We start from the raw sequence: 13,194 nt of genomic DNA on the forward strand, positions 1-13,194 counted from the left end.
AAGCACCTTTATACAATATCACCTGTTGCCAAGTATGGATGCTCTTTGTATAACTAAAGAGGGAAGATATTGAAATTTTAAAAATTAGTCCCTTTTTGAAATTGCAATACAGTCAAAAGTAAAATATGCTTTAATAGCCCTTCCCCCCACTCACTTATTTGAAGAGTGACTCTCTCATGTACATGGGATTTATTTTAGATGCAGTTTTTAAAGTATCTTACTTTTGTGAGAAGGATTTTGCAGTGTGTTTCAATGAGACATTTAAAATCTCACTGATTATTTTTTGAAATCTCCTCATGCACAGGGCATGAAAAGATTACCAGACACCTGCTACTAATAATACTCCATTGCACTTTTCATCCAGACATCTCCAAGTGCTTTACATAGGTGGATATGCATATTATTTCCATTTTACTGATGGAAAAATCATGGCCAAAAGAGATTAAATGACTTGCCCAAGATCACACATCATATCAATAACAGAATAAGGAATAGAATCTAGATTTCCTGATTTCTTTTCAGGCCTGTGCCATATCCAGTGGATGATACTACCCCCTATTATCTAGAGGATTAAATTTAGTAGCCAGAGACAGATGTGAAAGGACCTCACTAGCAAGATCTAGAGGCAAATCCCTGCTAAGAAGCTTGCTTCACCCCTTTCTGCTGGAAGTATACTTGGATTCCTGTCATGGTGCTGCCCCTAGACACTGCTTGAAGGCTCCATTTTAAAATCAACATCTAATTGTAGGTATCTGATAACTTTCAAGTCTCACCCCAGCCTCCAAGTTGCAGAAGGGCTGGTAGGTTGGAAGGTGGGATGTCTGCTACTTTAGTCTTCTCCTGCCTTGTAAATATTCCATTGCTTCTGCTGCTATTGATTCAACAAATAACAATGTGAAAATGACACTATTCTTGTAATCCTTATGTCTATTCTCTGGGTGTATTCCCAGTTGTCAGTTTCATTCTGCTGCTTGGGAAATTATGAGCACAACAGAGACAATAGAACTGTCTGTCTGCAGACTCTGGAATGTAGCACTTCATTGGTTCACATTTGAAAAATAATACTTTCACCCTAAGGATGAGAAACATTTTTTTCCATAAAAGCTTAAATTCTTCAGTTACTGATGCATTAATGCCTGCTGTCACCAAGAAAGTTTTATATTCACCGTGGGAAAGTGGGCTTTTCAAGAGCTCCTCATTCAGACTGATGTAGGTTGACAACACTGCTTCACCCATAGACATGGGGCTGGTCTACTCTGGGAACTTACATTGCCATAGCTACATCTCTCAGGAGTGTGAAAAATCCATAACCTTGGGAAATGTAGCTATGCCAACCTTGCAGACAGTGCAAAGTTAACTGAAGAATTCTCTCTCAGGGAGGTGGATTTTTTTACACCTGTGAGAGATGCAGAAGGGGTTTTCCTATCAGTGCAGGTAGTGTCTGCTGCAGTGGTTTAAGTGTATGCATACCTATGGATGCCGAAGTGATGATCTTGCAAACTATAACCCCAAAACATTCCCATCTTTTTCTCAATGGTAGTGAATTTAAGTAAGTGTGCATTGTATGTCACACATTGCTGTCAGGAGTGTGATATTATTTGTATTCCAGTAGCACCCCAGAGTCCTAGAGAGGAAGACTGGTCCAATGGTTAGGGTGCTAGCCTGAGACTCATGAGACCTGGGTTTAACTCTGTGTGTGTTGTTGGACAAGTCACTCTGTATCACTGCCTCAGTTCTCCCTTTATAAAATGAGGATAATAATACTTCCCAGCTTTGCAGGGATGTTGTGATGATATATATACCTTTAAAAAATTGAGGTGTTCAGATACTATGGTAATAGAGGCTATATAAGTACCATAGAGGGAGAGCCCCAACCACGGACTGGAATCCTGTGTTGATGACACTGTACAAATTTATAGCACAAAGGCAGCTCCTGCCCCAGAGAGTCTAAGTATAAGACAAGAGACAACAGATGGATCTAGATAGATAGCTGAGGAAGCACAAGTAAACAATGAGGCAATATAAGATAGACTTAATGGGAGGTCAGTTAATTAGGTTTGTTCTGTTAAAAAAATGGGCTGGATCCAAATGGAATATAAAGGAGAATCTCGTGTAAAACTCCAGTGGCAACAGAAACGTCAAATATCCAGGTGTTAGGATAATGCATTTAAAATAATAATAAAAAAGCTGTCTGCTTTTTAACAAAAGGCAAGGGGTTTTTTTTTGTTTGTTTTTTTAACCAGCGATCCACCACCCCCTTTACTTCCCTGCAACAAGAGGAGGAGGAATCCCTCACCACAAATCTTCCCCATTCAAGATGACCCACACGCAAAATCTATATAAACAGCTGATGTAGTAAACCAATCAGCGCAGTACAGCTAGAACAGCAAAACCCTAGGCAAGGGCCAAAAAAGGGGAGCAGCGGCAGAGCATTAGGCGCCTCCTCCTCGTTATTTCCTCTCACGCCCACTTCCAGCAGAGGTGATTTTTTGCTTTCAGCTTTTGTCGCTTTATTTTAAAAGTTAACTTGGAAAGAATGTGCAAAGAGTTTGGACATTGGGTGAGTTGTTTCTTTTAATCTCGTTGGGGAAAACTGTATGGGGAGGGTTGGATGGTCGGCTGTCCTCAGCATGGGGAGGTTTTATTGGTATGTTGCAATGGGAAGGAGGAGGGGATGAAACGTAGCTGCTAGCGAACGGGAAAACCCAGAGAGAGCAGAGGAAGGAGGACACAGCATGTGTGACCTGCCAGTGGCAGCTAGGAGGAACCTCCGGGATCTCCGCGTCAGCAGCAGCCCCAGTTATGTGCATACATGGGAGTGTGTGTGCGTATTTGTGTGTCTTCTCTGTGTCTGTGCTGGAGGGATGGGCCGCTGTAGGGGGGAGTGCGACACACACCTGCGTGCCCACTTCATTGCATTGTAACAGCAGCCCCTCATGTTGGGGTGTGAGAATGCAAATAGCTTTGTAATAACTTTTCTTTAGATTCTTAATCAAGTCCTGACTTTCTGGTCATGTCTCCTAGGAAAAATAGAATTCTCTTTAATAAGACTTTAACAGCTGCTTGCGGTTGCTGCTGCTGTTTGGGATTAACTGCTTCATGGCTGAAAATGTCTCCAGTGCTACCAATTAACCAAATACGATGTTATGTCACAACTACTGATCCAACGTCACATGGTGCTGCACCATCTGACATGTTCTAACATGGTGTTGCATGGACTGGCATGGTGCTACATCATCTAACGCGCTCCCAAAAGTCTGACACACTTTTGTGAAGTCTGGCGCAGTGACGCTGTGTTTGACACAATGCTGCCTGGCTCCATTGTAGTGCTGGGCAGTCTATTTATTCTGTTAACATGGCTTTATGTGACATGGCACTTCCAGGCCCAGTGTGGCACTGGGCACTTTGGCACGATGTCACGTTTCCAGGGTAGGGATGGTGGGGGGCAGTGTGGATGGGCTGGGGGAGAGGGAATCCTTGCTGGCTGGGTTTTTTTTTTTTTTTAATGTTAGCCTGGTGCGTATCTAGTTTCACTTCTGTCCCTTCCCACCAGCCTGTGAGGAAACCCCCTCAGTGACCCCTCCCCCTCCCATGCAGACGGGGAAGAGGGCGGGACCGGGAGACCCGATGACGTCACTGGACCGGGCCGCTTCCTGCAATAGAAAGTGAGAGAAGGTAAAACACCCCCTCCCCCCCCAGCTCTCCTCCCCGCAGACCCGGAGCTGCCGCCGCCGCTGCACGCCCCCCAGCTAGCCCCGTGAGTGACCGGCCGGGGAGCCCCCAATGGCTGCGCCGCCAGCGGCCCGCCTGGCCCAGCGGGGCCCGCCTACCCGCTGCCCCCTCCCCACAGCCCGGCCCCAGGGACGCCTTCCCCCTGCAGCCCGGCCCGCTGGCCCCTGCCCGGGTCATGAGCGGCTCTGCCCAGCCCGCCCCGTGCATGGAGCATCCCCCGCTGCTGCCTGCGCGCCGGGGCGGGACTAGTGTCAGACAGACAGACAGCGCCCAGCGGGGGCGCCCTGCTGGGGCCTGGGTGGGTGCGGGGGGCGCAGTGCGGGCGGGGGCTGGGGGCGTCACCGATGCTGGAGCGGTGGGTCTTTGGGCGGGCCGGGGCTGTTTGGGGGCGGCACGATGGAGGCGGGGGCCGGGGCTGGTTTGGGGGCTCGGGCGGCACGGATACTGGAGCGGTGGGTGTTGGAGGGGCGGGGTTTGGGGGGGTCTCGGGGCGGTACAGCTGCTGGAGCGGTGTATGTTGGGGGGTGGAGGGCAGGGGGTGTTTGGGGCGGTACAGATGCTGGAGCGGTGGGGGCTCGGTGCGGGGGGTGTTTGGGGTGATACAGATGCTGGAGCGGTGGGTGTTGGAGGGGCAGGGGGTTTGGGGGAGCTCGGTGCGGGGGGTGTTTGGGGCGGTACAGATGCTGGAGCGGTGGGTGTTGGGGGGTGTTTGGGGCGGTACAGATGCTGGAGTGTTGGGGGGCTGGGAGGCGGCACAGCTGGGCGGGCTGGGGGCGTTTTGCACGGCTGCTCAGGCGGGGGAGGGGGCCAGCCCCGGGTTATGTTTGTCCGAGGTTGTCAAGTGAAGGAGGCTCCCAGGCGCCGTGTTTCCTAGCTGCTGCCTCCGCCGCTGGTGCCCCCTTACTCCGGAGCCGCCGCCATCAGCAGCGGCAGCAGGGCCGGCTCCAGCCGCCCCCCGGAGCAGGCCGGCAGCGGGGGCACAGTCTGGCGCTGCGGTGAAGCCCCAGAGCTGGTCCCATGCGCCCGGCGCGGCCCGGGGAGCCGCCCCCTCCGCCTGTCTGAGCCCCGTGCGAGCCGCGGCGGCTCCCAGACACGCCACGGTAGGGAGATCGGGGCGGGCGGGAGGCAGGGACCAGCAGGCCAGGCTCCAGCTGCCGTCTTCCCCCACCCCCATCTCCCTGCCGGGGGGCTGCGGTTTGTGCGAAACCCGCCTTTACTCCTATTCCAGCCGCGTGTGTTTGTTTCCCAGCCGGGCTGTGTGTGTGAGGCGCCCCCGGGCAGGCTTTGCTGGGTTGTGGCAGGGAGTAGGCAGGCATCCCGGTGGTTCCCCCCTCCCCCAGCCCTTCCTATCTGTTTCCTTGTCCCCCCCACGCCTCTTCCCCGGGTCGGTCCCGGTCGCTCTCCCCCTTCCTGGCATGTGGATGGATGTGTGCAGCGCTTTGTTCGGTGCAGCGTTGCAGAGGGGTTTTCCCAGGCTCCTCCTTCTTTATTCATTCATGTTTTTCCTCTTTGCAACTTGTGTTCACACTGCTCATCATTTCGTGCTTTCCTCTCTGGGTTTTATTTTAATCTTTCTTCTTTTTTTTTAATCCTTGCCTCTAACCCGCTTTGCTGGTGATCATGATATGGCCATGTTTTTAGGACAGATAACTGAGGCGGAAAAAGGAGATTTCAGATTTCTTTAGCTTTTAAAAGATTTCTACCTGTACCCTTGCTACCGCCTGATTTCCCGTCTCCTCCACCCCCCAACAAAAAAATCTTATTATTTTATTGCTGGTGGGCAACTGAAGTATACAGTTTTAAATATTATGTAATGTCACTTGTGTTGCAACTAAACTCTAGGAAATGTTCTAAGAAGCCCTGTTCAAAGATATGTCAACATTTTGAAACTTACTTGGATGCTTAACTTTAAGCACTTAAGCGGTATATCTTTTTCCAAAGGTGCCAGGTGATTACCCGTAGCTCTCACTGGAGTTTATTATTATCATCCGGATTCAGAGATGCTCAGCACCTTTTAAAATTTGGCTACAGATGTAGGTGCCTACCTTCAGTCACCAAAACTTGAACATTTTGATGTTAAATTTCATTTATAATGTATTCATAATTATATCAAAGATCTTTTAAAGGATGAGCGACTTAAACATCACACAACTGCGTGGGATTTTTTTAACATAATTTATTATTATAACTGAAAGAAATTAGTGAAAAAATCTATTTTCCAGTTTTCATTTGTGTAGTCAGTTCCCTCTTTTGTTTGAGTCTTTCACACAACAACAGATAAGAGAGAAACATTTACAATTAATAGAAATGTCATTGTAAATACAAAACAATCTATAAGCTTCAGGGGCAGGTGTAGTAACTGAAACATATACACTTTTTAATTGACTTAAATTATTTCAGGTTTATGATGTCCTTTTACAAACAAAGAATTGGAAACAAAATACAATATCTTTGTTACACCTTGAAGATAAGGTGTGTGAGGATGGTCTTTATCTCCCCTTTCCCGCTCAAGCAGTTTCACTTGCTACCTAGTCCAATTAAAGGCGCAATGTCAAGTAATTAAAAAATCCTTACCTGTGGTGGTGTTAGTACCGTAGACGTTACATTTTAAAATTAACGCTATATTTATATGTATTATCTTTTCATTCTGTTTAGCTTGGATAGTGGAAGTTTACTGGTCAATTTCAATAAGCAGGTCTCATACAGGAGCAGGAGTTTTAGTGTTGTAAACACTGCAGAGCGGTTTAAATCCAAGCAAAATACTGTTTAAATACAAATAAAAAATCATGAGAACATTTCCGTGTATTAAGCTTTGTAGAACTTGTGGGGTGGGAGGGAATCTAGCTCTTGTGACTAAAATACTTATTTGTGTCCCTTCAAATATATGGAAAACTTAGTTGAAGAATATTAGAAGAGTGTCACTTTACCTTGGTCTGTTTCAGATATTGGCCTTATACACTTAGGCCCTGATGTTGCAGCAGCTTCTGGGTGGGTGGACAGCTAGATCCATCCAGAGCCCTATTGATTTGCTTCAAGTTGGTTCAGGAGTCTATCCGCATGCAAGATTGGGGCCTGATTTTGTTTTCCATGTTACAAAGAAATGTTGCAATGAAGCCACCAGCAAAATTTCTCCTGATTTTGTCACAACTGCAGGCTCTTGCAGATGCCTAGTGTCATGGAGGGGAAGGAATGGGAAGTGCACATGAGAGGATCTCTAGTACATATTTTAGTACATATTTCTGTTAACTTCCTTTCACCATGGGTCAAGATCTCAAAGCCTGAGGTTGAGTATTTTTGTGGGGAAAAGTGCATGTTTTTGGAAGTTAGAGAAGAAACTGGGAAATGGTACAAGCAGTGCTTTATTTCTTAGTCTATCGATGACCTCCTTTGTAACCCTGGAAATCTGTTTTTGCTAACAATAGTGATAAAAGAAAGTTTGAGTTTCTTGGGATGAAAGATGCTATACAGGTACAAAGGATTATTAACTATGCTTTATTAATTTGTATAGCAGCTTTAGGGTAAAAAGAGGGTAGAGAGGATATATCTGTTTTCATATTAACACTATATGTCTCTTAAAAAAAACTTTTTTCTCCCCCTTTTTTTAGCACATGGATTAATTGACCCCTTTGGCAAGATTTATGGAGCTCCCTTTCCTCTGCTTGCTCTACTTGCTATTTTGGAGAGGAGAAAGTGGCCTCTGATTAGAGCAAAATGCCTCGGACAAAACAGATACATCCCAGAAATCTGAGAGGTAAGAAGCTCCTACCTAAGAAAGCAAAATTTCCAGGAAACTTGGGAACAATTTCAAATGGAAAATTAAAGGAACACACCTTGAAAAACAAAGTTTCTATCTGAAAAATATTTTCCACGCTAGTGTTAGATGTAATGTCTAAGATTACTGTAATAGAGACAATTTAGAGAGAGGGTGGGAGAGCACTTTTTCAGTTCTTGTATTTTGTTTATTTTGTGCATGGACAGTACGTGGCCGTTCTACAGATTGCAGAAATGCCCAATATAGACTAGGAACTTTGCAAACACAGAGGAAGACATGGTTTCTTGCCACAAAGAGTTTACAGTCAAAGGCCTTGTCTACACTTACAAGCTTACAGAGGCACAGCTTTACTGATACAGCTGTGCTGCTGTAAGAGTGCTTGTGTAGCTGCGTTATGCTGACTGTTGACATAATAAAACCAGTGGTGGTAGCTATGTCCGTGGGAGAGCTTCTCCCGCCAATTCAGTGCTGTGCACACTAGCGTTATCATCAGAGTTTCTAGTCTTCTACAATTAAGTGAGTCTTTCATTAAATTAAGCAAAGAACCTCTAGAAGGAAAATCTAGGTATAGAGTAAGCCCAAATTTGTAAAAGGATTTTTTACACGCTTTCCTTAAGGACTTTTTGTTATAGTTAAAATTGATTAGAGAGGCTATAAACTTCATATATATAGTACCTATATTTATTATCATCTTAGGTTATAGAAATTAAGGAATTTTAAAAATCAGTTTACTTTTCATTATTTGTATTTTTTCCATTTCTCTCATTTTAAATAATGAAGCAAATTTAGTCAGTTTCACTTTTGTTTAGTCAGTTTCACTTTTCAGGTTTAGTGTTGCTTTGTCACTGTTTGCAAACATTGCAGGAAATCTCTGCTTAAAATAGTTGTTTTTACTGGAATTTTATAAAGTAGAAATATTACATATTTTAATTGTAGAGACTGTTTACAGTGTCTCTTTTAACAAGTAGAACTTCTAAATGAATCAAACATATATGTATGATGTAATAAGTTATGGCGATTGATTCAATTCTTTTGCCAAAAGAAGAAATTTATGGAGTCTAAGATGAAACTCAATGAATATTTTCAATTTCAACAAAAGCATAATTTTTTAACAGAATAAGGTTAGGAAATCTTTACTGTATTTTAGGGAGGGCATCATGTACTTCATTTGGTAGGTAGATTGTCAGCATCTTAAAATCACCGGTAGCAATAGTTTTATCATCTCTCCCCACGCCTAATGAATGGACCTACCTGACTTCTCCCTTCCCTATTGCAAGTTTTATGTACTCTATTTGAACTTCAGAAGCTATCTGAAAGCTTTAACTTCAGACCTCCTTATAGGAGTCACTATTAAACATCCCCTAACACTATTTGTTCTCCAAATGTGCTATGTCTATTGCACTTACATCCCAAGCCACTTTGGAGAGTGAGCAACCATGACCAAGAATTTAACATTTCTTTTGCCTCTTAAAGCCTTGAAAATAATCTCCTTTTTGTTAATACTAGACTTTTCATAGTATGGGATAAAGCTTTAAATAGTTGTTTTAATATGTTCTTGTGTTTTAAAAGTTGGTTGATTATTGCATGGTTTGAGAGAATGAAATAGCATCTGTTGATATTAAATCCAGAGATAAGATATCCAGTGAAATATGGCTTTTTCTTCAGGTGAGGTGAATTTCGTTTACTCAGTGTTTTAAGTAAAGACATTTGACTACCACTTGCAGACTAGTTGTGTCCCTAAAGTATTCTGTGGTGAAGCACAGGTTTCTTTCATTTTACGGGCATTGAGGTGGTTGTTTTTTGTTGCTTTTTCACTGTCTATTTATATAGTGCTGTACTAATCTGACTTTTACAGAGGTAAGAAAATTTAGCAAGAAGACAGGACATTGGAAACATTATTTCACAAATAATTATGTGAGAATAAGATCATCTGGTCACTTGCTTTCATGATTATACAATACTGACAAAAGATTTTTTTTATGCCGAATGGGTGAACGAGCATGAATCTATTAAATCGGAACAGTCCCAGTGGAACACATTGCATATGCCTGCTTTGTATAATTTTTTTTCACAGCATTAATTTTCTCATTTCTTTATGGCTGTGTTGAATATATCCTAATGTGGTGAAAATTTTTTAGTGCCATATTGACTGTTTTGGCAAAAGGTCTCAAAGATATTTTCAAACCTAGGCTCTTGACTGTTTAACTTGAAGCTGTTAACTCCAGCCTTGGCGATGATTGACTAAAGTCTGAGACAAGTTGCATGTTCTCAGGTCTCAGAATGACAGGATAATTATACTACCAAAAATATTCAGTAGTTCCAAACATAAAATCCAAATGCATGCCCAGGTTAAAGCTATCAGTCTACTCTACCTATAGGTTAAACTAGAGGAACAATTCATAAACAGAAGTTGTCTACACTTTTCTAGTCTTATGAGTAGTCTGATGCGATATCATGCCTCTAACTAAGAAACATCAACTAAGGAAAAACAAGAAGAAAACACATTGTTTTCTCCAGTAGGTAGGCACAAAGATTAAAATCATTAGGTATTATACTTCATTTCCTAAGCATCTTAAAGGTTACAGTTTCTTACCTATTTCTTCCTTTTCATCTTTTGAATACTATACATATCTTACTTAATACAACAGAATTATAAAGGGAAGAATTGGTTAATTGACCAGTGAAGGGACCACTCTATGCAGCTACCCTGTCTATTTTCATGGGACAGACCAGATTAGCCAGATGTTCCACAAATATAACAAACATTTCTCACTAATATATTCCCAGAAGTGCAATTACATTAGAGACTCACTCTTAGCAGGGTTGATTACACTTGGTATTTGTTGTCAAATGGCTGTGAGGATATAGAGCAAAACGCTCACTTTCCTGCTTTTGCTTTCTTGGATATTTATTGAATGTCACAATAGTGAGGTGTTTGTTTTGTTTTGTAATTAAAGCTGGTTGTTTATTATTTGTATTCTGGTAGTGCCTAAGAGTGCCAGTCATGGACTAGGCCCCCGTTGAACTAGAAGGTGTATAAACACGGAACAAAAAGATGGTAGAGCACAATTTGGTTCCAAAACTATGGGCCAGCTTCTTTAAAATTCTATTTTAAGAGTATGAATTTTAGTTATTTCTTGTATTTTCCCTTCACCATTAAATATTTTCCACTTGAAGCAGATGATTGTTCAGTCTCTAAAGCTTAACAGCCCTGTTAGGCTTTTAACATTTTTGTGTCTGCTAAGAAAATCTGAACATAATGTGAAATTAAGATAGGTTCTACTGTAATCTAAACAGTGAACAGAAGTTTATTGGAAAGCTGGATCTGTTCTTCCACTGACTTCAACGGAGTCGAACAAGTGTTCTGTTAAGTAATGAAAGTAGAGGGTTCTTTCAGTATGGTTAAAATTAGAAACTATTTTTCAGTAATGAAAGGTGCCAGTGTAGATTGCCGATTAACAGGTTGATCTTTCTTACCAGTATTTTGGCACACATTTCGATATATTTTGTAAATCAGCTGCTGTGCCAGGCTTACAAAGCATGACTCAGGGCAGGTCTTCACTACGGGGGGGGGGGGGTCGATTTAAGATACACAAATTCAATTCGACGTATCGAAGCCGACTTACCCCGCTGTGAGGACGGCGGCAAAATCGACCTCCGCGGCTCCCCGTCGACGGCGCTTACTCCCACCTCCACTGGTGGAGTAAGAGCGTCGATTCGGGGATCGATTGTCATGTCCCGACGAGACACGATAATTCGATCCCCGAGAGATTGATTTCTACCCGCCGATTCAGGCGGGTAGTGTAGCCCTAGCCTAAGAGTAGGTTTGAATCAAGCGCCTAAAACTTACAGAATCAGATTTTTTTTTCCCCCCAGTTTAAAAAACTAAAAATAATGTTGACTTGCTTTTTACTACTGTTACTGCTGCATAGATAGTGCTTTGTTTACAGGCATTTCTGAGGTGTCATTACTGGGGTGCTGGTACCTCACAAAAATTAATGATTTAAGCCTGTACGATGTACCCGTGAATATCAGAGATAGGGGAACGTTAACTTGTCTCTCAAGTCAAAGAAAACTGAGGCACAGAGAGGATAAATGACTTGCTCAAAGTCACATAGCATGTCTATGGCGAAGCCAGAAATATACCGGTAACTGTCAACTTCTGGACTCAAGGTTGTGCTTTGCCAGAAGACTGCACATAATTATAGAAGTGTCCATTGAGTCTATAACAGTTGGGGCTCCTGTACAACACATACTTTGTTTTGTGTAGTTTTTTTGTACAAACTATTCCAAAAATCTCTACATAACTAGGGAGGAAAAATGGTCTTGTGGTTAATAGACTGGCCTGAGACTTAGAAAATTGATGTTCAGTTTCATGGTCTACCAGAGACCTGGGCAAATCATTTTAATCTCTCTAAGTCTCAATTTCTCCTCTGTAACATGACAGTAACGATGCTTCATTTTCCCCCATACTTTTGTCTGTCTTGTCTATTTAGATTGTAAGATACTTGGAGGGGAAAGACTGTCTTGTACTATCTGTAAATACAGCATCTAACAGAGTGAGGCCAATCTTGAGCAAGTCATCTAAGTGCTACTTTAACAAAAACAATATATTCTATGTAATTACATACAAAAACACTTTTAGTAGAACGTTACGGTTGTGAAATACTGAAAAGTTAGGAAATGCCAGAATTAAAACCTTAATTCATTCCCCTTGTGCATATGCATTGTGATACAGTCTTTAAATATGTGATCACATAATTTTTTCCTCAGTGTACAGGATTGATGGTGCTCATGAAATGAACCAGAGTTGTGTAGTGAAAGAGACTGTTGTCTGTAGGACCCCTGCCTCATTTGTTGCAGAACTGGAAGTTGTGTATCATATGATGCAGAGGATTGCCGGAAGAGAGAGGATGATCTCATGGTAAGACAGCTGAATGCTGCCCTGGGGAATTGTATTCTACCGCTACTTCTGCCACATAATTTCTATGTGATGCTGGGCAAATCTCTTTAAAACAAACTTTTCACAATAGGCCACTAATTGTGTGTTCCTCATTTATTAAAATAACTCAGCTGAGACACATGGGTCAAAGTGTTGAGCTCTCACGATTTCAGCTGTTCAATTAGACCTGTGATTTGAACACGAAGTAGTAAAAATGATCTGAAAAATCAGGTCCTAGATATCTCAAATTGTCAAAAGTGTTGTCTAATTTTGGATGGGCAGTCTCTTAATCACTGTGTGCCTCAGTTCCCCATCTATAAAATGGAGATAACTATCACTTTGCCTCACAGGGCTGTTGTAAAGATAAATTCATTCGTTTGTGAAGCACTCAGATTCTACAGTGAGAGCAGCATGGAAAAGTTGATGAGGAAACTAATAATTTTGTATTCTGTTCAGGATGTGCTGTAAACAAGGCCTGGAGCCACATGTTGTATGATAAAGATTAAAAGAAATATTTAATAACTATCCATTCCGTGAGTATGGTCCATCCTGTGCTCTGAATGAGGCAGGGATTCTGTGGATAAAACTAAGATAATATATTTAAAGAATGCATATGCAACCTTAATTCTGACACTTTCTAATTTGTGAGTGCTAGGCTATGCAACCTTAGCATTCTTTTAATATAATTCCCTAGGTTTTTAGAAAAGCAAAATGGGAAAAAGACACATTGAACCACGTTGACCCTCAC

At 42.6% G+C, this 13,194-nt stretch overlaps 1 protein-coding gene across 8 annotated transcripts in view; it reads left to right on the top strand.

The window, feature by feature from the left end:
• The first annotated feature begins 2,281 nt into the window (after positions 1-2,281).
• Positions 2,282-13,194, top strand: part of HIVEP1 (HIVEP zinc finger 1) — a 166,707-nt gene continuing 155,794 nt past the window's right edge. The window contains exons 1-3 of one of the 8 annotated variants that reach the window (XM_034762310.1): positions 2,282-2,560; positions 3,554-3,675; positions 7,338-7,483. In XM_034762310.1, coding sequence (XP_034618201.1) covers positions 7,444-7,483 — 40 coding nt within the window. In that variant the 5' untranslated portion in view covers positions 2,282-2,560; positions 3,554-3,675; positions 7,338-7,443. Of the gene's footprint in view, positions 2,561-2,698; positions 2,825-3,553; positions 3,676-3,703; positions 3,758-3,893; positions 4,031-4,580; positions 4,833-7,337; positions 7,484-13,194 lie in introns of those variants that run through there. The other 7 variants (XM_034762312.1, XM_034762311.1, XM_034762318.1 and 4 more) reach the window with 7 other exon arrangements.

This window comes from Trachemys scripta, chromosome 2 (genome assembly GCF_013100865.1).
Source record: "Trachemys scripta elegans isolate TJP31775 chromosome 2, CAS_Tse_1.0, whole genome shotgun sequence".
NCBI classification, from domain to species: domain Eukaryota; kingdom Metazoa; phylum Chordata; order Testudines; family Emydidae; genus Trachemys; species Trachemys scripta.